The following is a 26,243-nucleotide window of genomic DNA, read 5'->3' as shown; positions in this document are numbered from 1 at the left end:
CTTCGGAATCTACCACTAATCTTTAGAGACATAGTTTGTCCAAATGGTCAGCACTGGTATTTGCTACTGCTGTTGCTTCAAATAGTGAATATTGTATTTTCACCAGTGTTATCAAAAGGCATCAGTATTTTCTTGAAACACCTGATCGCCGAACACCACAGGTTATTCAAACGTTTGTTTCCATACAAGAAGCTGTGTGTCTCAATGAGCATTCGAATGGTTTTCAAATTCTGTGCACAAGAGACGGACCTCATGTAATTTATGTCAAAGAGCTTTTCTGCTGTAAAGCATTTGATTTACAACAAGCAGTTACAGTTTTTGTATTGTACCATACTGTTTCCTCCGAATAATAAAGGTGGCTGTTAAAATAAAAATATTTTTTTCTGATTTATTTATTGCACCTTTAAAACCTTGCAGTGAATGATTATAATGCAGTTACATAGTGAAATAAAGTGATTTTTTCTTCTATTTATAATACCATTCAGAGTACAATTCTGTTCTATTTAGAATAAAATTAGTTTTTATTTTATTTTAAACTAAACCAAGTAAATTATCAAGGAGTAAATTTTAAGGAAGAGTAAATTTTACTCCATTTAGACTGGGATCAAATGCTGTCTTTTTTAGAGTAAAATTTTATTCAATTTGAGTCAGATGTACTCAGTGAAATTTACTGTGCATGGATACTTCTGACACTGTGGATTAGAGCAAATTCAAAATAAATTCAATTTTGTGCACCCAGCTCTTGTCTATTAAAGTCATTAAAGATGTGTGCTGTGGAATCATTACACCCTAAAAACAAATACTTCAAAGAAATCTTTAAAGCCCAGCATTACTATGATATTCATACCCATGATGAGAGGATGTGAACTGCAAAAAGTACTGTAAGGTCTTGCTGTGCTTACAGGTATTTAACTGTAAAGGACAAGCATACCTTAAGAAAAAAAAAATCAAATCAGGGCTTACTGCAGCTGTGTATGCTTCTCTACCCCCGCCCCCCGTTTAGATGATTGGTGCAGGTGTTCTAACCAGATGTTTGCCTGAAAAATGTTGTCTTAAATGAGGTGTTACGCGCTGATTACTAAAAGCAGTCGCCTCTTTTAGTTGTAAAACACGCTTTTCACGTAGTTCCCACACGTTTCCACACAAATGAAAACATTTAGATGTCTTATGTCCACACCACATTTCTGTTTTTCTTTGAGCCTCGGAGGCTGATCGAGAGGGCTCAGGTCTCGTTTTGCCAGTTCTTGATGCACTCAGGGATACGCGAGTGGTCGGCATGGCAACAGAGGAGTCAGGTGCACTGGCACGTGTGCGATATTGATATATGTACAGACAATGATGCATATTTAAAAAGCAGATGGTCGAGTCTAATTTGCTGCATGCAGAGAAATCCTAATCACGCAGGAACAGTCTCCAGCCCCACGGTGTAAAATCTGCTCGTTAAACGCAGTCTTACGTAAAGCTGGCGAAAGTGTGTGCGCAGATTGTGCGCAACAATTTGCGCCAAAACTCTCCATATCGACGAGGGGCGTTTAAATGCGCTCGTGAGGAGGGGGGCGTGTGGGGTGTGTGAAGGGTTTCGCGTGGGGGAGGGGAACCTCTGAGCATCACTCTTGTGAGTGTGTGTGGATGGCGTGGGCTTCTCCTCTCCGTCTCCAAACCGCGCAGCAGCAGCAGCACCACCACCACCACCATCGTCACCACTCGGCTCACAGCGACAGCCTCGTACGCATCACCATCCTCATCCTCCTCCTTCTCATTCTTCATCACCACCATCTCCAAGCTGAAGAGGGACCCTGGCATCGAAGGATTTAAGGTGAGGTGAAATTAATTAGCGTTTAGTGGCTGATGGCGCTGATTCTTTCCCCTCTCCCTCTTCTTTTCTTTCTTTTTATGTTTGCATTAAAACATGAAGAGAGGGGGGCGATGGGTGTGTTTGCTTCACACGGCAATTAGGATCGATTTTGTGAATCGAGACTTGGCCCTATAATCTAATCCAAGTCGTGACAAGCCGATGGCAGTGTGATTTCTAAGAATGGGGGCATATGTCAGGACGCAAGCGAAGAGACAATCGGCTGGTTTCTGTAACAGATTTATAGTTATAATCCATCCGCATTTGTAGGGCTGTACAAATTGGCCCTTTTGGCGACAAGGCCCTTTTTACGGCTTATTATAAATGAAGACATTTACGACCGCACCGAAGGCTTAAATTTGGCCATGTTTAATCCGAGGCATGTATCCACATTGTGAAATATACAAATCGTGAAAGCAGGACAGCACAGTACAGATCTGACAGGCTGACACTGTTGGGAACAGGCCCGTGAGAGGAGAATATCAGGGCTGCAGGAGCGATTTTGGGGATCTCTTTTGACTGTCGTTGAAGCCATGTTATCAGGTGTCCAGATTATCACCACAAAGGAGGCTGGCTGAAATCTCCCTTTAACAACCCTGCAGGAGATGCTGATGACTATCTGCCCTGCGTGGTCTTGCAATGAAGTGATAAACAGCTGCTGACTTATTGCTCACTGGTTTTGGAATGAGGGAATTAAAATAAATAAATAAATGAATAATAAAGAGCTTTAGAGAGCAGTAAGCAATACAAAGACATCCTCCTCATCCTCAGGCCTTCCTCTTCCCTCCAGTGACAGGCCTGTGTGTTGCAGGCTGTGTGAGCTGTAGAGAGGCTGTCAAGTTGACAGCAGTGAGGAAATGTGAGACGAAAGTGGCCTCGAAGCTTTTGTTTGCGTCAGACAAGTCTTAGCATTGACTCTTTGGTTTCTTAATGGAAAAAACACAGAAAGAAGTACCTGTTGCATCTATCTATCTATCTATCTATCTATCTATCTATCTATCTATCTATCTATCTATCTATCTATCTATCTATCTATCTATCTATCTATCTATCTATCTATCTATCTATCTATCTATCTATCTATCTATCTATCTATCTATCTATCCAGACTTTATCTACACAGACTGTTAGTTTTTCAGGGGTCTCATCTATAATCCTCATAACCTTACTATTTTATAAGTGTCCCCTTGTGTGAAGTTAATGTGGATTTTGTTTTGTTTTTTTTAGCACCAAGCAAATCTTTTAAAATCTTCCCATAGGCATCTTAGTTAGTTCTTTGATCTCTCTATCTCTCGGCAGGCATTAGACCCGAGGCAATATTAATGCTATCGGTAACAGTGTTGCATTTTCCTTCCATCAGGAGGCTGTGCAATGATGTGATTATAAAGAGGTATTGATGACGCTCAGTGTCCCGAGAAAAGGTCAAACCAAGTAAAAACATCTGCGCAGGTCCAGCACGGTTGCAAAAGAGCCTCACAATAAAGTGAAGCATTTTTGTGAATTTGTTGCTTGATTTCAGTGTGTTGGTCATACTGACATACAGGCACGCATGCTTGTTTTTAAAGTGCATAGAGATTATGGGCTGTGAATGCGCCCATCCAGGATATTATTAGGTTAGAGTCCTACAGTTTAGCCTGGCTGACCAGGCCTGGTAGGGTTCCTTTGATCAGTGCCAGTAAATCTGTTTGTCATGCTGACATTGATGGATCTGCTGCCTTCTGATGGGAAATCATCTTCTGAATGAAATTTAGAAAAAACAAATCAACAGTGTGTGATTATAACATCCAGGACAGATGCTACAGATGCTGGCATAAACATAAATGTTTTTTTCTTTGTTTTCCCACTAATTAATGGTAATCTTGAGCTGATTCGCTTATCAAGGTTAAAGCTCCATTTACAGCTTTCTTTTTGCCACCTACTACGATTTCTGACTCTGTCCTTGGTGATAAGTAACAACGACTGAATGCCATAGATGAAAATAGCTCAGAGCATTCACAGACTGTATACGAAAGATACGCATTCTGGTCTGAAAAGGGAAGACTTGAACCTGCGTGCTTTCTAGTGGCCAGCAGGGGGCGAATCTCATTACAAAAATAATCCAAAATTGCATTTAAGTTTGTTTACTGAACTTTTGCTCTCAGTTAACGTTTTCCTAATAAGTCTCAGTCTCTAACTCGATATCTGGCTAAATCCAACATGGTGTACTTTTTCTAAAATGTTTTCCACATTACAGTCAAAATGAACAATAATCCAGTGAATGCTTTAAGGTGGACCTAACTTTAAATTTTTAACCCGCAGTGAATTTTGAATCAGTCAATCAAGAGTAAAGAAGCTACTGCCTTGTCACAAAACGGTCATCACAGCAGGTAGCGCAGCATTTTTAATGCTTGATGCCCTTCGTAATGCCAGTATTGAACCAGTGACCTTTCACTTGCCAAGCAGATGTGTAAAACATTACACAACCACCACTGATGACGCAAAGCAGCTGTTCCTCAACAGTTCATACAATATCATTGAAACCTTGAGTTAAAGGTAAAAGTCTTCACTTGTGTTGGTGTTACTAATATATTATTATAATAATGTTGGTCAAGGATCAACACTGAAGCTGACCAATCACGTGGCTTGAGCATTCAGCTAGCATTAACTAAGAAATTAGCATTAACTAAGATGTTAGCATTAGCTAAGAAATTAGCTAATGCTAATAAAAACTATTACCAAGAAACCAAAAGGAGTGACCTAAATTTGGCAACAGCAAATATAGCTTTCTAATATATTTACTATCTACTGTATAAAGTAATGACAAAAACACTTAAGATGCTTAACAACTGCTTCAGAAGAGAGTTTTATATAAACAAGAACGCTTTTAATATAGCTAACGTGTCAACTGCGACATTGATCCTAAACCAACTTTAATATGATGATGCAGGAAAAATATCAACATGGGTGATCCAATACACCCACATCTTGACTGTTTGGTTTACATCACCCGTGCTGGACTGTAAAAGCAACAATATATATTTTTTATGTGTAAATGTCCATAAACTTATGGACCTAACTGCACAAGTGAAGAAGATGTTCAAAATGCTCGGTTCATTGCTTTACAGCGAGACGTCATTACTCAAGTAATTTAAACCCCCTGGTTTTGCTTCTGGTTCTGATTACATGTGTGAACGCAATCATTCAAGAATTATTATTATTATTATTGCTATTATTATAAAACAGTTATATACAGCTTGGTTAATCGTTTGCATTCATTTGCAGTAACTTGCAAAGATTTACAGAGATATTTTTAATTAAATAAAAGCTGTTACTCTTTGCTGTAAGAGTTTTACGCTTTTATATGCGTCACACAGTTTGGGTTTCTGTAGCTGACGAACATGTAAACTATGCCTCAAACCAAAAATCTACCATTGCCATAGTTTAATGATATTTATATTTCACTGGTTTAGTTCAGAAGTATTAAAATAAATGTAAATATACCAGTATTTGATGAAGTACATGATGTGTACTGTACAACTGACAAACACTTACTGCTCCGTGAGGCCTGTTATTACCTGTCAGACCTCGTTTTGGGAGAAAGTGACATCACACTGATGTCTCATCACCGTCTGTCCGTGCTTTCGCTGCGCCATAAATTAAAAGTGACAAGTGGTTTTATTGCACAGTGACCCCGCCTGTAGCGTCTCCCTGCAGAAGCATACGGACCACCTGAACCGAACCTTTAAAATTGTTCTTTAAACAGCACGTTTTCCAAAAAGCAACGTGACACTGTGGCAAAGAATAAAATAGATATCAGTTTTATAGCTTGTTTTTCCTCAATTTCAAGCTTGGTCTGTTTTATCACACGGCTTCCATCCAATCTGCATGTTTTCCTTTTTTTCAAATAAAGAACATTTAGAGATTATATGATTTCAGGTTTTTTCTACAATAGTGTCAGATCCATTTGAGCCATAGTCACACAGAGCAGCTCTTCAGCATACGATGAGGCATTTAGGACATTTGTGCACCAAGAACAATCAATTAGATTCACTGTTTTCAAGGCCTGATGTTTAACCCTGTAATTATTGCTCAGGCCTGTCTGTGACTCAGCAGAGGACGCACACTGAGTGAATATGGAGAGGCAACAGGTGTAGTCTGGATGGGAACCATTACAGGCTGGTTAGATGGTATAAGTGGATAAAAGAAAAGAGAAGCAGTTTAAAGATAAAAACATGACAGGCAGAGATGGATTATGAAACTCAGATGTAAAACACAATGCCGCATCAACAGCAGTTTTTCATTACAGTTTGTGGAAACATTCAAAACTGTTAAAATGAAAAAGGTTAAAAGGTTGTGATTGTGACAATTTATTAAGTGCAATGCAAAATCAAATAAAAAAGAAAGAATTATTAGAATTCTGATACTTTGATCTTGTTTAATGTTTCACGCTGCCTCTTCCGCTTTAACTCTAGACTATAGAAAAACTTGCAGTTTCTGAAGCTGTGAGATGAGTTTTTGCCGTCATCGTCTTGGTGATGAAATGTGATGAGAATGGGACGGGTCTGACTGCGAAACTGCAAGCTCATTGGCTTCAGTCGTATAATATTCTTGTACATATCAACACTATATTAGGTACAACTTGCTAGCACTTGGTTGGTCTGTTTTTTACTTCAAATCTGCCTTAATTCCTCAGAGCATTTTTTGTCCATATTGACGTGTCAATAACACACAGTTGCTGCAGATTTGTCGGCACACATCATGCTGAGAATCTCCTGTTCAACCACATCCCAAAGGTGCTCTGCTGGATTGAGATCTGGTGACTGTGGAGGCCATTTGAGTACAGTGAACTTGCTGAGATGATTTGAGCTCTGTGACAGGGTGTGCCAGTCATAAAGGGATAGACCTGGTCAGCAACAATCCTCAGGTTGGCTATGGTATTTAAACAAAGCCCAGTTGGCAAAAAATGTGCCATGAACCATTACATCACCAGTAGCCTGAACCATTAATGCAAGGCAGAATGGAGCCATGTTTTTGTGTTATTTATTCCAAATTCTAACTCTACCATTTAAATGTTGCTGCAGAAATCCAGACTCTGAAACTACAATTCACACAGGCTCATTCAAAGTTTCCCGGTCTAACTTTGAATGAGCCTGTGTGAATTGTAGTTTCAATGTGCAGGTCTTAGCTGACAGCAGTCGCACCCAGTGTGGTCTTCTGCCGCTGTAGGTCATCAGCATAAAGGTTTGAAGTGTGATTGGAACGAGTGGTTATTCGAGTTATTGTTGCCTTCCTATCAGCTTGAAGCAGTCTGGCCATTCTACTCTGATCACTCACGTCAGAAAGGCAGTTTTACCTGTTTTCTTTTTGAGACCATCATCAGTAAACCCTAGAGATGGTCGTGTGAGAAAATCCCAGCAGGTCAGCAGATTTTTAAATACTCAGAACAGCCCGTCTGTCACCAACAACCATGCCATATTCAGAGGCACTTAAATCATCTTTCTTCCTCAATCTGATGCTCAGTTTGAACTTTAGCAGGCCATCTTGTCTTGATTTGATTTCACCATCTTGATTTGAATTGCCGCAGGTGTACCTAAAAAGTCTAACGAGGGTCAAGCGACACATTTAACTTCTGTAGGGCCTCTCTAAAACGTTCATGTTACTGGACTGCGCCCTGTTAGAATTTAATGTTGAGCTGACTGAGCCAGTCTCTCTAGAGTTTGTGTTTTTTGTGTCTTTTTGTGGCATCTTTGAATTCATTACACGTCATTTTTTGTTTCTTTCTTGTCACTTAAGCAGACTTGGCTCTGGGTCTACAGGAAACATAAATAGATGCACTGGAAGTATCCGATGAGTCCCTTGCTAACAAAAGCATCTTTCCATTAAAGATGTTTTTGTTACCAAGCCTGACTTGTTATTTTAACCAATGTAAATTCTCGCTTTTGTTGCAGACAGCTTCAACCTGTAACCAGTCAAGCAAATTGGGAGTCAGCTCTGAGGTGTCCTGATCAAACTGAAGCCACAGCACGTACAGGTGGCCTCTCAAGCTAAACCTTTGACTTGTTGTGCGTCTTCTGTACTTCTTTAACATGGAGGACGGCTACCAAAACCGGACTGCCTTCATAAAAGGAGCCAAAGACATTGCCAAAGAAGTCAAGCGGCAAGCTGCCAAGAAAGTGGGTCGCTCAGTTGATCGAGTGAGCGATGAGTACAGCAAGCGCTCCTACAGCCGCTTTGAAGAGGACGATGACGATAACTACCCCATGCAGGGAAGTCAGGATGGAGGCTACTACCGTGGAGACAGCCAGGCAGCGAACGACGATGAGGGCGGCCACAGTGACTCCACAGAGGGTCACGATGAGGATGACGAGATCTATGAGGGAGAGTACCAAGGAATTCCCAGGGCTGATTCAGGAAAAGGTAGCCTTGCTGGGGGTCCAGGATCGGTGGGAGCCGGAGCTCAGCAGTTCAGAGATATCGGCGTGTCCGAGGCTGAGAGGAGGAAGGACCAAGAGGAGCTGGCCCAACAGTACGAGACCATTTTGCAAGAATGTGGCCACGGGAAGTTCCAGTGGAGCCTGTACTTCGTCCTGGGCCTCGCACTCATGGCTGATGGCGTGGAGATCTTTGTGGTCGGGTTTGTGCTCCCCAGCGCTGAGAAGGATATGTGTCTGTCTGAACCCAACAAAAGCATGCTAGGTAGGACTCTGCTCCTTCTGTTGCAAATGTTTAGCAGGCTTATTATCAGTTTTATACATGACAGTGCTGTTAATAATCTACACATTAGTCCCCGTCAACAAACCTTGGCTGTGTATCCAAGGCTTGCTACAACTCATTCCTCTGTGGCATGATCTTTACTTCTCAGCCAAGAACTATTTAAAAAACTAAATGAGTCACACTGTTGCTCTTGGCGACATGTTCTTTCGAACCCACATGCAGCATACTTGAAATACTCACCAGAGCGTGAGATGTGTATCAACTCTGGGGAAAAATCTTTTTTTGTTTGTTTGTTTTTAAAAATGACTGGTCTTCATTTTTTTAAGGACAAACATTTACACACACAAGTGAGGCAGTAACAGGTTCCTGCCAATGGTTTCATGCCACCAGACTGATTTAGATAATGTTGTGTAATGATGCAAAAAAGAAACACAGCAATGCAGCAGCAAAGAAGCGAGAGAGAGGCAGAGCGCTCGGTGGATGCAGCAACGTCTATGTTAAACATTTCATAAAAAACGTTTTGTTTTATGTTTTAGTTTTTAATAAATATTCCAAAGAATAGTTTTAACAACAATGAGCTCTTCAAAGATACAATGAGTGACTGAAACTAGCCTCTTTAACATACACTGCACCACTCCAAAGAAGTTGGGATGCTGTTTGAAATGTAAATGAAAACTGAATGCAATAATTTGCAAATCTCATAAACTCACATTTTATTCACAACAGAGCTGAGAAAACATTGAACATTAGGAAAATGAGGAGTCCACTTGGCTGATTTTTGGAAGTTAAATGTCCCGTTTTTGTCTCAGATAGGGTTCTAGCTGCTCAGCAGTCGTGGGTCGTCTTTCTCGCAATTTTTCTTTCCTGATCCACCAAATGTTTGGTGTTGGGGAAAGGTCTGGACTTTATGGCAGGTCACTTTAGCACACAGACCCTTCTACTATGAATCAATGCTGTTGAAATAGATGCAGCGTGCTGTTTAAGATTATATTATACTGCTCTAAAGCAGCGGTCCCCAACCCCCGGGCCTCGGACCGGTACCGGTCCGTGAGTCGTTTGGTACCGGGCCGCGAGAGTTGAGGCTCAGGTGTGAAATGTGTGGTTTTCAGGGTATTTATTGGTTTTCAGCATTATTTTGTTATCGTTTTTAATCGTTAACTCGGTTTTCCTGGGTCTTTTCACGTGTGTTATGAATAAATCTTCTTTTTTTCGGTACCGGTACTAGTTTTGATTTTGTTGTATTTATCCGCGACACCTTAAAGGCCGGTCCGTGAAAATATTGTCGGGCATAAACCGGTCCGTGGCGCAAAAAAGGTTGGAGACCGCTGCTCTAAAACATGCAGAATAGAGGAATCCATGTTTTTATGTATTTTATTTCACTGTTTTCTACTTTGTTTCAGTTTATTTTAAATTATTTTAGCTTAAAGTTGATGGTTGAGTCTTTGGGTCATGTTCACGTATGGCTTCTTCTTTACACAACAGTTTAAATCTGCATTTGTGGATGGCGCAGTGAACTGTGTTCACAGACAATGATTCCTGAGCCCATGCATTGTTTCTGCCTGAGCACCTGAAGCATCCTGCATCATTTTCAGCCTCTAAATCGTTTGATATATTTGGTACTATACATGATGAGGTATTTAAATTCTTAGCAATTTTACATTTAGGAACAATATTCTGAACCTGAGAAACTCTGCCTCTTGTCTTAAACCCAATCATGTTACTGACCGGCAGCCAATTATCCTAACTAGCTATTCAGTTTTTATCTTCATTTTATACCGCATCCAACCTTTTGGGGAGTTGGGGTCGTGTATGAAAGATGTTCATACGCACCATGACATCACCCACCGGGTTGGTCAGTTTAAAGTGTGGTGTTTAGCATCATAACTGCCACTATCTTGATTCTTTGGAGATCAAATGACCATATTTGGATGGTCTTTTAGAACAATTACCCACTAGAGTCATATAATTTTAAAGATAAATGCATTAAAATGGCCCCAAAGGCATCATCAGCACAAACATGGTTAAGAGGTTTTCAGTTACTCAGATTACAGTCATGAAACAGTGGTTAAATCTTTTATCAGGAAGTCTGTGGGGATTAACACGCTTTTACAGCCAGCTTCACACTGGCACTTCCATGTTTTCTTCTTTTCTCAGCCTTTCCCTCAGAAGGGAAACAAAAGAAATGTGCATGTTTATCATCAAACTATCAATCTGATTTGAGATATAGTAGAGTTATCATGAGCCGGCAAGTCTTTGTAGTCTGACAATTGAATTTCCTTTGCTCTCTCTGCAGGTCTTATTGTATATTTTGGGATGATGGTTGGCGCTTTCCTATGGGGAGCTCTGGCTGACCGGATAGGCCGTCGGCAGTCTCTTCTCATCTCTCTCTCTATCAACAGTATCTTCTCCTTCTTCTCCTCCTTTGTCCAGGGTTACAGCACCTTTCTGTTTTGCCGCCTCCTCTCGGGTGTTGGGTAATTAAAATAATTATAATAACAAAAATACTTCTGTTGTTTCTGCCCGTGCCATTTAGTTGACTTAAAAAAAAAATCATCATTTCATTTATTGAGGGGCAATAATCTGCCCAAACCTACCCGGACCATCTTTGTTAAATGATGAATTCAAAGTCTCTCGTCTACACAGTCCTCATTTATAAGGTGCTTCACAAACCCAAACATTACAAGCTAACAGCAGTTGCTGCTAAAGAGGCAGACAGGGAAAGTGGAAAGCAAATCTGTGGTTTAAAAATTAAACTCCTTCTTGCAGACAGGAGCAGCTCAAAAGTGTTCCCCTTAAACAGAGTTTTAGATTTAGTCCCCTTCTTCCCACTGAGTTATCGGTTCTGTCACTAGCTAGCTAACATAAACTAAGTCTATTAGCCACAACCAACCAACCACGGTAGACATGTTCTCAAAACTTTAGGCACTTATTTCTTTAGTCCAGCTTCACAGACAGAGTTACAGCTAAGTCTGTATTTGAGAGCAGAAAAAAAAAAGTTGCAAAACTCCTGTCTGATATAAGCGACAGGTTCGGTTTTAGAGGGTTAACCTGAATCTGTCTGACAAAGTGTAGTTCAAAGATCTCAAAAAGGGACACATTATGTGATACGATCTAAAGAAACAGCTTAGAAGCAAAGTCACTGACCTTTATCGGCCTAGAGCAATTTCTAAGGCTTTGGGACTCCAGTAAAACGTGGTGATAGCCATTTCAACAAATGGAGAAAACTTGCCCAGGTGACCAAAATTGGCCTATCAAGAGCACATCGATGACTCATCCAGGAGGTCCCAGAATAACAAATGCAGACCTGCAAGCTTCACTCGCCTCAGTTAAGGTCGGAGATCATGATTTAACGACCAGAAAGAGACTGGGCAAAAATGGCATGTATGGGAGCATCTCCAAGGAACTCTACAAGCTGAACGTTTTGGAAGGTTTGAGTCCCATTAGATCTGACATAAAACTAAAACAGCATTTCATAAAAAGAACGTCATACTAACTGTCAAACACGGTGGTGATAGTGTGATGATCTGGGGCTGCTTTGTTGCTTCAGGGCAACTTATGGAACCATGAATTTTTCTCTCTACCAGAAAATCCTAAAGGAGAATGTCCAGCTATAACTTCGTACCTGAAGCTCAAGCATCAACGACCTGAAACATACCAGCAAGTCCACCTCTGATGTGCTAAAAAATAAATGAATAAGAGCGGGACAAAATTCTTCCACAGTGATGTGAAAGTGCCATCCTCGCTGCGAAGGATGGCACAGGCAGTTCTTAGGTTTAGGGGGTAATTACTTTTTCACTGCACAGTGTGCCATAACTGCAGTATTAGTCCCTTCCCTTTTGAAACTTTTAATTTTTATCCGGCTGCACAAATGTAATTTTAACAGTGAAATCGCACGAGCACAAAATGATTTTGATGATTCATTTAGTTTTTACAACGTGTAGCAAAGTGTTCAAACAGAGTTTCTCAAGTTTAGCGAACTGGCAAATTGAAAGCCTGACATCGTTTCCATTTGGGCTCAAACCAGTCGTTTTCCCGCTGAGCTCCTGTGAGTTTGTTTTGCACCATGGTGATGATAATCACACAAGCACAGAGACATTTAATGCACTGGTTGTGTTAAAGCTTTAGTGGCTAAATGAAACAGCAATTGCTGCACATTCAAGGTCTGAGAGAGCCACGAGTTGGAAAGTTTCGCAAACAGTTGCTCTACTTTTAAAAACAATAACATAAGTATGTTGCTTGACTCTTGATATGATACAGAAGAAAGAGCCCATCTATTCAAACACACATATACATATCAAAAATAGTATCACTGATACAAACACTTCACCTCTAGGCTCAGTTGTGTTCTGAATTTTGCAGAATCGGTGGTTCGATTCCCATCGTCTTCTCGTACTACTCTGAATTTCTGTCCCAAGAGAAGCGTGGCGAGCACCTCAGCTGGCTCTGCATGTTCTGGATGATTGGAGGAATATACGCATCTGCAATGGCCTGGGCTATAATCCCACATTATGGTGAGTACAGTGATCAGAGTAAAGAAAACAGATAGTTATGGATCCTTACTTTCTCTGCCCAGGCTGACTGATCATCATCAAATGCCTATGAGATACAAATAAAGCTCTCTAAATATTATATTACAGTCTCTTTATTTTACAATTATTATTATGCATGTACGTATGAACAATCCCACCAAGATGTTAATATTTTTGGAGATTTGTCAGTCAGTTGAAAAGCTCGAGGGTAAAACGTAAGCTGACTTTGTTTGCTAGAAAGTGATCTGCCCAGAAACCGTGCACTGAGGGTGACCTCTGACCTCTAAATTCTGTTTGAGAACATGCTTCATAGTGAGTTTTAAAAACATGTTATTTTCACTGCACTGAAGGTTAACTATTTGGAAATGTGTGCTCACTTCTTTGTGTTGGCTTGCTTTTTCCTTTCAGGATGGAGTTTCCAGATGGGCTCGGCGTATCAGTTCCATAGCTGGCGCGTGTTTGTGCTAGTGTGCGCTTTTCCGTCAGTTGCAGCCATCGCTGCCCTTAACGCCATGCCAGAGAGCCCACGCTTCTACTTAGAGGTTAGCAGATGTGCTTGTTTAAACAGTTAAGTCTTTGTCTTACAGTAATAGCTGCTGATATGTTTCTCATTATTAAATCCATGCCATCTTTAACAGAATGGCAAACATGACGAAGGCTGGATGGTTCTGAAGCAAGTTCACGACACAAACATGCGAGCGAAGGGATACCCAGAGAGGGTGTTTTCTGTAAGTATCAGTGAGAAAACAGCAATGTAAATCTCTCAGAGCGCTCACAGCAGAGGGAAGTGTGGGAGAGGGAGAACAGACGGGGTCTCTGGTCAGATACCCATTGGCTGCCTGGGGTTACGCCCCTAGTTTGGAGTAAGCTGAACAAAAAGACACACTGACTTTGGATCAGAGCCGATGACTTGTGCAAAGGAAACTTGCTGCTATGTGATGCAATGAAAACCACAGAGTATATAAAGGACTGATGCAACCACTATGACATCACCCACTGGTTTGTGGCCTCAAATTTAACCGGTGCAGAAGATGTATTAACACAGGTTTGTTTGTCACATGACATCATGCACACATTGCTCAAGAGTTGCCTGCCATGTTGGATGTGATACACCCTCTGGTTGCTATGGAAATGTGAAATACCCAGCTGGTCAGCAGTGGTTCCTGGAGGTTGCTACCTCTTGCTGGGTGAAATCAGTTTAAATGAAGATGCTGCACCGAACACCTCTCAGGAATTGTCTTGGTAACAGGTTGTTTACCTGTAGCTTTTCATGTTTGTCTGCAAATACTTGCAGACTACTAGCTTAGCTATGGTACAACTTGATAATGAGCAATGCAGAAAGGACATGGAGAAGGTTTACATCAGGGCTACAGCCAACAAGTTTTATGAGGCACTACTTTTACTTTGAATACTTTTACTTTGAATAGCTACTTTTACTTTGAATAGCTGGCTTGTGTTGCACATTTCTCAGTTTAACTGCAGATGGGTCATTAGGACATTAGGACATGATGTAGATAAGTTCAAAGTATTTTATGTAGAAAGCTGTAAATGTAAACTTGGCCATTTCTGAAATGTGGATTTAAGGCAGTGGTTCCCAAAGTAGGGGCACGCCTCCTGGGGGGGAGGGGGATAGCATGTTAGTAAAGGGGGGCGCAGAGCCATTGCAGGGGGGTGGCGAGTTATGAATAAAATAAATAAATAAATTAAAGAATGCTTGGACACTGCTAGCATAATGGACAGGTTTCTTGACCGGGATCCCACACAAACACAGAGCAGAGGATGAACCATCGCCAAATATGCTTGCAAACCAACTTCCTTCCGAGCTAAAGACTAGAAAATATGATGAAGCATATCTTGCCTTTGGCTTCACCTGCACAATGGCGGTGCAAAGGTAGGTACCCCCAAAAGAATTTGTTTCCCCCGCTTTGGGAGCACGTGCTGGGATCACGGACAAACAGTATCCCACATTCTTAATTTTAAGTTCACAAACACTTCTTATAATGAAATTTTGGCGATTTTAGCTCTTTATACAGTAAATTTACAGTGGGATACAAATAATAACAAACAAACAAACATTATCACAGTTTTTAAACCCATTTTGCACAGAGAGACATTTTTTTGAAAAATGTATTGATACCAGTGTTGAATATTTTTAAACAGTAAAATAAAAAAACAACTATACGTAAAATAATTACACCATAAAGATAGTTTGTTTCGTGGTTTATTTTATTGTGGGGTGTGGAATAAACTGCAATCAAGTTTGAAAACAAAATATGGGTGTGGTTGGAGGGGGCACGCGTTGTTCTAAGGGAACGGGAGTGAGCCTCTAGTGGCTATTTGAGGAACTGCAGTATTTGGTTTCAGTTGATGCTTGATGGACAAAACTTTACATTATTACAAGTATTTTGAACTGCTTGTAAATCATCTTCGAGATAAGCTCCAAGGATTTGCTTCTTTACTTCCTGTTGAGATAAAACCTATTAAAATCGACCCACAAATCATACAAATGTGTGATTTCCCACAATATGTATTCCGGTTAAACAAGTCATGAGAACAGGAACAGAATAAATACATTGTTGTAACAGCTCCCAGTCCATTTAAAGATGCTTTACCCATTACAGAGATGTTCATCAGGCTTATGATTAACAGTAAACGTTATTACAGTCAATGTCTCTGTAATATCTGGTGGTGACTTTCAGAGCCTCTTTTTCAGAAAGTCTCTTGCAGTAGTTACATTATTTTTGAGCCAAAGTCATCTCTAATTTGACTTTTGTGACTTTGGTCCAAGGTCACCACAATCAAAACTGTGAAGCAGATGGATGAGCTGGTGGACGTTGGCACCGACACGCCTGCTTGGCAGCGCTACAGACTGAAGATTATGAGCCTCTCCCAACAGGTGAGTAAAGTTAATTAAAAAATACAGTTTACATACATTTTGTCCAGCCTACAAATGTTGTTCTTCTAAACTGGTTGTTTTTTTTTGAGTAACCAGGAAATTTGGTATTTTGGATTTTGTGAGCAAAAGCAGTAACTAAAGGGCCAAGCTTTAACAGTGTGAAATAAAAAAGGCCCCCTCTGGCACCCACCCAAGATCACAGCTTCCTCAAAATTACAGTTATTTTCAAGAGTGCTGAAGCTGAGGTGTTTTACAACTCAGGGCTGGCATTAAAACGCCTCAGTGGATGAAAGCAATGTGCATGCAAGCACAGGTGGAAGTAAATCCAAGTGTAGCTAAAATATTATGTCTTTTCCTTTAGTTTGTCTTTGATTTTTTTTGAGTATATTAAAGGGATAATAAGCTACTTGCTTGAGCATTTATTGACCTGTCCGCCTGCAAAGTTTCTCCCAAATTCAAGTTCTGTGATAACACTCGGCACACAAAGATGATGCATTTTTGAGGTATTGTGTGGATTTTTTGGCTTTGATGTGTTTAAACTTCAGCAGCATGTTGTTGCACTGGGCTTTTATGCTCTGGGCAAAAAAATCCTTCACCAGGCTGTTTGCCTGATTTGAATTTGCACGCAGCCTACGTTCTCCTACGCACACACACGCCTACACGCTGCTGCTTAATGCCTGCTTAATGCCCACTACAAGAAAAAGTTTGAACAATGAGAGAGTTGAAGCACCGTTTTCTTGTTTTATGTGGAAGCCGCTGTCATGTTGCTTTCAGCTTTTTTGTTCATGAGCTTTGCTCTTGTGTTTCTCCGTGTTCACTTGTTGCAGATACGGAATAACATCCTTGCCTGCTTCAGGCCAGAATATAAACGGACGACCTTCATGCTCATGGCTGTTTGGTTTTCTATGTCGTTCAGGTAATCTAAAAAAAAGAAAACCTCCTTGCTGTCTACTGTTTCTCGTGCTCCGTTTGGGGCTTATTTAATCTCTCTTGACTCCCACAACTTTCCAGCTACTACGGTCTAACCGTGTGGTTTCCGGACATGATCAAGTACATCCAGAAGCAGGAATATGAATCGCGCACGAAGACCTTCACTAAGGAGCGAGTGGAGCACGTCACGTTTAACTTCACCTTGGAAAACCAAGTGCATCGCCAAGGATACTACTTCAACGACAAGTAATTTTTGTTTCAGGGCAACATTAATTACTTTAATGCCAAAGTAGAGAATATTGTTTTTTAAAATATGCAATAAAAAAATGTTCCTGATCACAGATTCCTTAACCTGAAGATGAAGTCCATGGTTTTTGAAGACTCCGTGTTTGAAGAGTGCTACTTTGAGGACATCACATCCACGCACACCTTCTTTAGAAACTGCACCTTCATTGCCAGCTTGTTTTATAACACAGGTAAATATGACTCCTCGTGTGCAGGAGCACTAATGAACATTATAAACTTGCTTTCCATGGCTTTCCATAGGTACGTAGCAGATCATGCACTATATGGCCACATCTCTTAATCTGTGAATTCAGGTGCTTTTAGTCTTGTTGCCACCGGTGTGTAAAATTAAGCAAAGCAAAGTGGAAGCATTTAGGAGGTGGTATGAAGTTATAGTGTGGGGTCATCGAGCGCTGAGACACAGAGTGCTTAAAAGTCATTAACATCAGCACCAAATCTGTTCACCAGGAGCTTCATGGCGTGGCTCACCATGGTCGGGCAGCCTCTATCTATCTATCTATCTATCTATCTATCTATCTATCTATCTATCTATCTATCTATCTATCTATCTATCTATCTATCTATCTATCTATCTATCTATCTATCTATCTATCTATCTATCTATCTATCTATCTATCTATCTATCTATCTATCTATCTATCTATCTAACAAATCCTCAAATGTGAGATTCTCTGTTCATTTAGCTGATGGTTTCACCTGACAGATAAATTATGTGAGAAATGCTTACATTTCATCTTAAAGTCAAAACAAAAGGCATGACACGGTGCGAGTGATCGGGCTGTCTGTACAACAGCACCCTGTCAGGAAGAATAAAACAGATGTAAGAATGTGCTGAATGGCTGATCAGAACCAGAAATTCCCCGTGTGCGGAGACCAAATCGTTTAAAAAGCAACTGAGCCGCGTGTGGTTTGGATTTCCGATTGTGCTTTAAATCAGCACGTCACATTCAGACCTGGGAAACGTGAGAAACTAAAGAGAAACGGTTCCTCTGCTAGCATACTGCGGCTATCCGTCTCAAGCTGTGGCAGATTTATTCAGCTTCAGTTCTTCTGCAGCTTTTACGGCAGCTGTAGCTTTCTCCCCGATGAAGCCAGCAACGCATTCTTTTATGTTTGTGTCATTTGTGCATCTAAAATTTTACGATCGTTCAGCACTTTTATTGCAGACTCCGTTTAATGAAACTGTTATTGATTAAGAAGCCTGTCAGAACTAATCCCCTTTATCTTCTACAGAAATGTCTCCTGACCTTTGCTGTCGTTTTTGTGACGATGGGAGATGCTGTCCTGGATGCTGCTTTCGTGTTTTGCCCCTATTAAAAACAGATGCTTGTGTGGTGGCTGCTGTAATGTTCTGGCTTCTTTTGCTAAGGGATTATTTAATCCCCTCCTTCCCAGTTTGAGGAAAACTGATCTTTTATTTGGTTTGGATTGGGTCAGACATTCTTCGGGACGTGGCGTAAATCTTTTATATTTTTTATGCTCTAAACAAAAAGTTAAGGTTGTATCTTTTACTTAGCTTTTCTTCTTTAAATCAGAGGAGAAACATGCAGAGGAGTTTCTTTCAGCTGAGGAGAGCTTCTTTACCCAGTGGAAATCACAGATGTTCACAAATTTATGAAGTTATTTAATCATTTTCAATTTTTTTTCCCTCCTTTTATGCCTTCAGATTTATTCAAATACAGACTCGTCAACTGCAAACTGGTCAACAGCACGTTTCTCCACAACAAGGAGGGCTGCATGCTCGACTTCAGCGACGACTTCAACAATGCCTACATGATCTACTTTGTCAACTTTCTCGGCACCCTGGCGGTGTTGCCTGGCAACATCGTCTCGGCTCTATTAATGGATAAAATTGGGCGGTTAAGGATGCTGGGTAGGTTAGTCTAATCTGGGTGGAGGATTCAGTTATGAGTGCAGAGGCGACTCGGTTTAACGTAACTACTGCTCCCTCTTTTTACATAGCCGGGTCCAGCGTCATATCATGTGTCAGCTGCTTCTTCCTGATGTTTGGAAACACCGAGTCGGGGATGATCGCCCTCTTATGTCTATTTGGTGGCATCAGCATCGCCTCGTGGAATGCCCTGGATGTGATAACAGTGGAGCTCTACCCCTCGGATAAAAGGTAACACGAGAGCAGATGTTTCTACTACTGCTGAGGTTTCTGTTTTCTGACAGAGTAATACTGTCTGTCTGGTTGCACTTTCACTCATTTTGTGTTGTTATAAATGCCGTCCAAAAGTGTCATTTCAGGGTTGTTATCCCTTAAGAATTTGAATTTTTATTTGTAGTTTCTTTTCTGGAGAGAGAAGGATCTTTATGGAGGTGGACTCGTTTCTGCTGAGTGATACCAGAATTTTTACCAACAAATCTGCTGTGGATGGCAAAAGTTTGAGACGCCACATCAGTGTTGTTTCTCAGTCACCCAGCTCACGCCTTGAGCCTTGAGAGCTTGAAAAAGAAGGCAGCTAGACTTCTTTAGGTTTGCAAGGATGTTTCCCCTCCCATCCAAGAGGCTTCTTCAGTTCTAAGAAACAGTGCTGAGTCCAGGTCTTTGAAGGGGCTTGTCCTCTTTGGAAGTGATACTGAGGGTTGTTGACCCACTGAACGTATGGGTCATCACATGAGCCAAGGTGTGAAAAAAGGTGTGGGTCTTTACAATCATTGAGGATTTAAGGGTCAAAGCACTCTTAACCCTCAAGGTGAGGTCACCCAAGGCAAAGTGTGAGTAAGGTTTGAGATCTATAAAGGCCACTTAAATCCCCCTTAAGGACCTTTGGGAATCACTTTTAAAAGCACTCACTCGAGTTGAATCTGAATTGGCTGTTTATTAAAAATATTGAATTGGCATATTTTTTATGAAGCGAAAAGCAAATCAAACATAGTAAAAAAAAGTAAATTAAATGCTTCTAAGACCACCATATTAACCCAAATGCGCATTTATTCAAGGTCTTTAACAATATGTTTTCTTTTAACATCCATCCTCTGCCCTGGGTCCTGGTTGTGGATTTGGAGGTACCAGTTCTCATTCCTGCCGCTTCACATTTTGCTACAAACCGAGCCACTGCATGCTGGAGGCCACCCCTTGATGAAGCCAGATAAACCACTTCATATGCAGGGATTGGAGAGATGATTCTGGGGCCGCAAAACTGGAAACCCTCATCCGCTTGGCTTCACTTGGAAATTATGTCAATAAAATTTATTAGCAGAATCGGTGTTGGCCAGTCCTCCTCTAGAGGCTCTTCATGTCATGTCCTGGTGGGATTCATATAAAAGTGTAGCTGTGTGTGAGAAAGAGTAAAGTTTTTTTTCACTTTGATTATCTTAAATATGGCCGTAATAGGTCAAATATGAAGCAGTGAGTGATAAATACTGTTAAAAACCCTCCTTACCGTGTGTGTGCGTTCTTGTCTGTGTGTCCCTCTCTTCTTGTCTCCAGGACCACAGCGTTCGGCTTCCTGAACGCCCTCTGTAAACTGGCGGCCGTGCTGGGGATCAGCATCTTCCAGTCATTTGTGGGCATCACCAAGGCCATACCCATCCTATTTGCGGCCGGCGCCCTCGCCGCCGGCAGTTTCCTTGCCACAAAGTTGCCCGAAACGAGAGGCCAAGTGTTGCAGTAAAGCCGACGACCAGCAGAGGGCAGCAGAGTCCAGCTGGCGTGTTTAACAACTAACAACATCCCTGAGAGCTTCAGCTCTGCTGTCACATACCAACAAAAACAGACTGCCATCCCCATTGTAAGCCCAGAATCCTTTGAAATGTGGATTGCATCATTCAAAGAGGAGAACACACAGAGGTAGAAAAAGATGATGTTATATTTATGATCACTTAATTTCCGCTGCTTTGTCAGGTATTCAGAATATTCAGAAAAAGAATCAGATATCTTATGGAAGAGCCACTCTTAGAGGGTGATAATGTGCTCCCACAGATGCTCAGTGACACAGAACGATCACATGATGAGAGGAAACTGATTTAAAAAAGCCATTTCTGAAGGAACGAGAATGATTTAGTCAGTGTATGTGGTGAGTTTTCCGTTTTTCTTTCTCGTCTGTCCTCGACCTCAGTGACTGGCGTCCAGTGCCTCTGTTTAATGTGCTGTGACGTTACTGGAACAGTTCAGTTTACATTTGCATCCAGACTGTTGCTCATAGACTTGCTTGCAAAAGTTCTCAAAATGAATTTCAGGGTGAATATATTTTCTGTTAAAAAACAAAAAAAACTTTCCCGTGACCCTCGATCACTGCCTCCTACTGAAGCCTGACCTGCTGACCGCTGTTATTCTCTACCAAATATTGTTAAAACATTCCAGTGAGGCTGCTGTTACTCAGACACAGAGAGCCGAGGTGCTTTTTCTCTCCCTGAGTAATTCCAGTTCTCTGCTCAGAGCCTCGAAATGCAGGCAGGCGAAGACGCATTTCACAGGATTCTCTGTTGTAAATGGGAATAGTTTGATCCAGTTCCTCTGTGTTTGGTGTCAAAGCTGATGTTTTCCCTCCGTGTCGTGTGTCAGTTTGATGATGTTTTCGAGGAACGTCTGTGGGACGGATTTTGGTCAAGTGCTAAACTGTGAGAGCAGATACTTGTGGTATTTGCCTAAATTAGTGGTGTGTGTATGTGTGTGTGTGCGCATGTTTTTGTTTGTACTCTGATTTATTCATTTACATCTCTGTGTTTCATGCAAATGACAGTGTCATTTGCGTCAGTGGGAATTTTACTTGTCCGGCAGCGGTTTGAATAAGCAGTGTGGCCACACATTATCAAGGTACCTTAGAGGTGTAACTATTGTAAAAACTAGCCTGAAATCTCCACGTAAACACCCACAGTATCCTGCCACAAAAGCATCTTCTCAGTGCCCTTGCTAATGCCTGTAAAAGGTGTAATGTTTAAGGCTTGTTCAGATAACTAATAAACAGCACAATGTTTGTGCGGTACTTTCGGCGGCTACCTTGTTTCCCACACCAGATGGATCTGCACGTTTGATCTGGCACAGATTTTACACCGGATGCTGAGGCTGGGTTTGTGTCTCCTCCGGGTCTCAAGGACAAGGACAGGAATCAACATTGTAGTAATAATTTCAGTTTTCTTTATTTTTTCTTCATGATCCCTTCAGGATAAAGCAATCAGGCCTGCGGTAAAATCAATTATATCTCCATTATTATTATCTTATTCATCCGCTCTAAAGGAAAAGCAACATATGAACCAAAACCCTGGCTTTTAAGAATTTAGATCCCTGTTATCCTTATTGTACATGTAGTGTAGTTCACCTCCAATCTATATGAGAATTAGTCAGAACATAAGTTATCTGATTGAATGGGAAAGCTAATTCTTGAAGTCGAAACAACGAAAGGAGACTGATTTAGTTCTTTTGTTTGCTGTATTTTTTTTGTTGGGGATCAAAACACGCAAACAAAGCAGTCTTCATTTACCCAAGAAAAACTGCATCATAAGCACAAATCAAATGGGAAAAGAAGCTGTTAAAAAAGTGAACAATTAGACAGTGTGGCAAGAGAAACAAGAATATAATTTTATTTTAAGGGCTCCTGATCAGACATTCCTTCACTGCGTCCATTCCCGCTGGGAAAAGATGAAAATTTGTAACTCATTTTTATTTCTTTCGTCTTTAAGGGTACGCAGGCTCTTAGTTTACATGTAAAAACCTGCTGTGACCTCATCTCAAGAATCAGAATCACCCTTAAAGCGAAGCTGATTGTGTACACCTTCATTCTGTAAACATATGACAGTATTTTGTGTACTATTTGTGTGCTGACAATCAGTGAGAGAGTGTGACATTTTGACCGAAAAACGTCCTCTGGATTGTGTGTATGTGTGTGTTAGTGCTGTTATCAGCCCCCTCTATAGTAAACAAATACCCTTGTTCACTTATGGTAGCTTAGCTTAGCAAAAAGGCCTGGACATGATGGGGAACAGCTACACTGGCTTTGCTGTTTCTCCTGTTAAACTAAGCTAAGCTAAGCTAAGCTAAGCTAACTGCCTGCCAGCTGTAGCTTCATATTCAGCATATAAAGACATGAGAACATTATCTTCTCACTAAAGAATGCAAATGATACTATCTCTAAAACCTATTTCTTTGAAATCTTTCTTCAAATCTACATGCTGAGGATCATACCTGAGGGGTGTACTACAAGGTCAGGGCGAGATTAGCACATTAGCAAGCTACGTCAAGCTAAAAGTCATCAGTTTGTCATAATGATCTGATAACATTTATGATTGGAGTAGGGAGGACACTCATAGGTATCATTTTGTGCAGAAGAAGAGCTGTACCTGTAAAACCCCCATTTTTATGTTTATGAGTGCACAAAGACCATGAAGCGGAAAGCCCAGCTTACCAGAGAAAGTTGATAACCTCCATTATGATACACATTATCTCCAGCTGGGGCTTAAGCCAAAGAAAGCCTGGCTATGTTTAACTTCCTTTGTAGTACACCCCTCCGTTGTTTGCTGTTTGTGTACAAAGATGTATGTGTTTAATGAACAGATTTGTCCCATCTTGTTCCTGTTGGAAAGACTGTTTGGATGTATGTGTGTCTGTGTGTGTCTGCTGACTAAATCGTCTGTCACATATTTTTCTACTTTTTTCTGTTGCAATTCTGTTTTCATCCCTGTGATGATTACAGCTCAGTTGGGGACCACGGAATACATTTACACTATGAAAAGAAAAAAAAAGACCTATATATGCAGTGTAGAAATCAGTGTGTCGTTCTTCATAACAGACTCGGGTGCTCTTTTGCTGACACAGCCTTTGAAACAAGTCCCTTGAAAGGCAGCCAGAAATAACACACAGTCTGCTCCTCAGTTTTAGAAACACGCAGAAAAGGGAAAAAAAGAGAAAGGGATCGCATCTTAAATTCATAAAGACGGCTTCACCCCCTAAACCTTCTGTATTCAAACGACTGTGACGCATGTTCGTTATCGTATTGTCTGACTTTCTTGGACGTCCTGTATGCCAGCTGTTTTTGTCCAAAGCAAGAACTAGTGTTTTCATTGTCGTATGATGACATAGATTTGTTGCTTGCAGTGATTGTTCTTAATCAAAGTGGGGTGAAAACTGGTGAAACTCGAGTATGTGTTCTGAAAGTGAGTTAGTGGTGACTGTGCTCCTTGTTTACCTTGGAACCAGGTAACCTTTTTTGTTTTTATTATATATATATGTGAATATACATGCTTGAATTTCTGAGGAGGTTGCTTGTGATCTTGAAGATAAGCTTTGGCTGGAAAGGGAAGGACACTTTCAATGTGAAGTGCATGAAAAGTGTAATTTGACATAAACTTGTTTGTTTATGTGAGTCTGTATTAAAGGGGGAGGTTTAAGTAATCAAGTCAAACTCAAAAGGACCACGGGTTTGAACTCATCAAAAGAGCGCCCTCTGTCAACTTGAAGCTCCTGTCCAAACTGTAAAAGTTTACGGATTAATGTTGCTACGTGTAGAATTTCATTCTATATAAATATAAATAAATATATATATATATACATGTATAAACTATAAAAAGAGTTGCTGATTTGAGTTTTATCCATAAAGGAAGGCAGAGATATTGGGTGCGGTCAAAATAAAGCAAACACCAGCCTGATACGACTTCCCCTTAATGACGGCAGTCTTTTAAAAAGTGTGGGAGAAACACCTCCCGCGTCTGCAGAGAACTGCAAGGATCCATCACTGTAGTTGGAGCGATGGCGTTTCTGTTTGCTTTCTTTAGTTTGACTCTGAGCTGTTTTATTATCTGATAAAAAGTTCTACTCTAAATGTGAGTTCAATTCAAGATTCAGTGTACTGTGTGTAGAAACTGTAGATGTTTGTATGTGCAAGTATGCAAATTGTGAAACAAAAAGATTACGGAAACAGTTCCAAAAAAAGTTTGGTATGACACAAAACTTTATTGTGTGTTGTCTTTGTGTTTTGTAAATCAAGACTGAACATCTTGGTAAATTCAGTATTTATTACTTCTGGATATTGAGAATATTTTAGTGATGCTGAAAAGGTGCTGTATTTATTTTATGTGAGAGTTGTCCATTATGCTGGGTTTTGCACTTTTGTGCTATTTATCCAGTTCTTTGAATAAAATCATAATGGAAATAAAACTTGAAGAAAACCAGTGTCCTGTACTCCATTTCACACCATCAGATAATTTTCACTTCATTTAGACGTTTCTCTTTGTACTTTCAATGTACAGTCCTGTGCTGAGTCTTGAGTCACCCCTTGCTTCTCTGTATTTTGCTGGAAAAGTGGGAAATGGGATTTATTGAAATGTGCAAACATGCATTTAAGTACAGTAAAAACAAGGGCAATCCATGATTGTGTTCCACTGTGTGTTTTTCTATCCAGGTATGGATAGTCACTGTCAATCAGACACTTTACAGATGACGTAAATTCCATCAAATTTGACTAGATCTCCAAAACCTTTGACGGAAACCACGACAGTGTTTCATAGCTGGCTGTATACACACACACTGTCATATACAGTGACGACCTCGGCACATATTGATTTAAACCTAAAGAATTTCCTCTTTCGTTTCAGTTCTTGTGTAATGTGGCATGCCCCAGCCTTTTCTCCCCATTTCCCTTCCTTAAGAATGGCTTCTTCACAGCCACCCTTCTATGGACACCATTTCTGATGAGGCTTCAGTGAACATAGATGGAGCATCTCTCAGGCGTGTCCAGTATTAGACATGGTTTTCAGATATTGTTCATCTGTGGTTGATAGGGCTCAAGACCACTTTAAAAACAATGTCTCCTAAGAAGCAAAATATAGTGAAATAAGATTTTAAAATCACATCTTGATGTTTTCATTATTGTAAACATGTATTTTGTTTTGCTGGTAAGATTAATAAAACTAATTTTGCAATAAGCCATTTTAAATGACATTTAAAAGGCAAAACATCAGAAATGAATGTTCAAAATGGCCTATAAGGATACATCAAAAGAAATTGAGAAAAGAAATAGAACAGATTAAGCCATAAATATAGAAAAAGGGTTAAGTACAATTAGTGAAAAGGTGCCCCCAAAAATGTGATACCAAGTCA

At 40.6% G+C, this 26,243-nt stretch overlaps 1 protein-coding gene across 2 annotated transcripts; it reads left to right on the top strand.

Moving 5' to 3' along the window:
• The first annotated feature begins 1,360 nt into the window (after positions 1-1,360).
• On the top strand, positions 1,361-25,513 carry LOC101470299 (synaptic vesicle glycoprotein 2A). Of its 2 annotated transcripts, none has more exons than XM_004549153.5 (13): positions 1,361-1,816; positions 7,784-8,527; positions 10,839-11,019; positions 12,905-13,056; positions 13,483-13,616; positions 13,713-13,802; positions 15,863-15,970; positions 16,798-16,886; positions 16,982-17,146; positions 17,243-17,376; positions 18,873-19,079; positions 19,169-19,328; positions 20,643-25,513. In XM_004549153.5, exons 2-13 carry the CDS (start codon positions 7,918-7,920, stop codon positions 20,824-20,826), a joined length of 2,214 nt encoding a protein of 737 aa, XP_004549210.1. In that variant the 5' UTR covers positions 1,361-1,816; positions 7,784-7,917; the 3' UTR covers positions 20,827-25,513. The 2 variants fall into 2 exon arrangements, with proteins under 2 accessions (XP_004549210.1, XP_004549209.1); XM_004549152.5 differs by having other exon boundaries at positions 1,362-1,816; positions 7,780-8,527.
• The last annotated feature ends 730 nt before the right edge of the window (positions 25,514-26,243 follow it).

Source organism: Maylandia zebra, linkage group LG22 (assembly GCF_041146795.1).
Source record: "Maylandia zebra isolate NMK-2024a linkage group LG22, Mzebra_GT3a, whole genome shotgun sequence".
In the NCBI taxonomy this organism is placed as follows: Eukaryota; Metazoa; Chordata; class Actinopteri; order Cichliformes; family Cichlidae; genus Maylandia; species Maylandia zebra.
The sequence above is the reverse complement of the archived record's forward strand: the minus strand, read 5'-3'. Positions and strand labels throughout refer to the sequence as shown.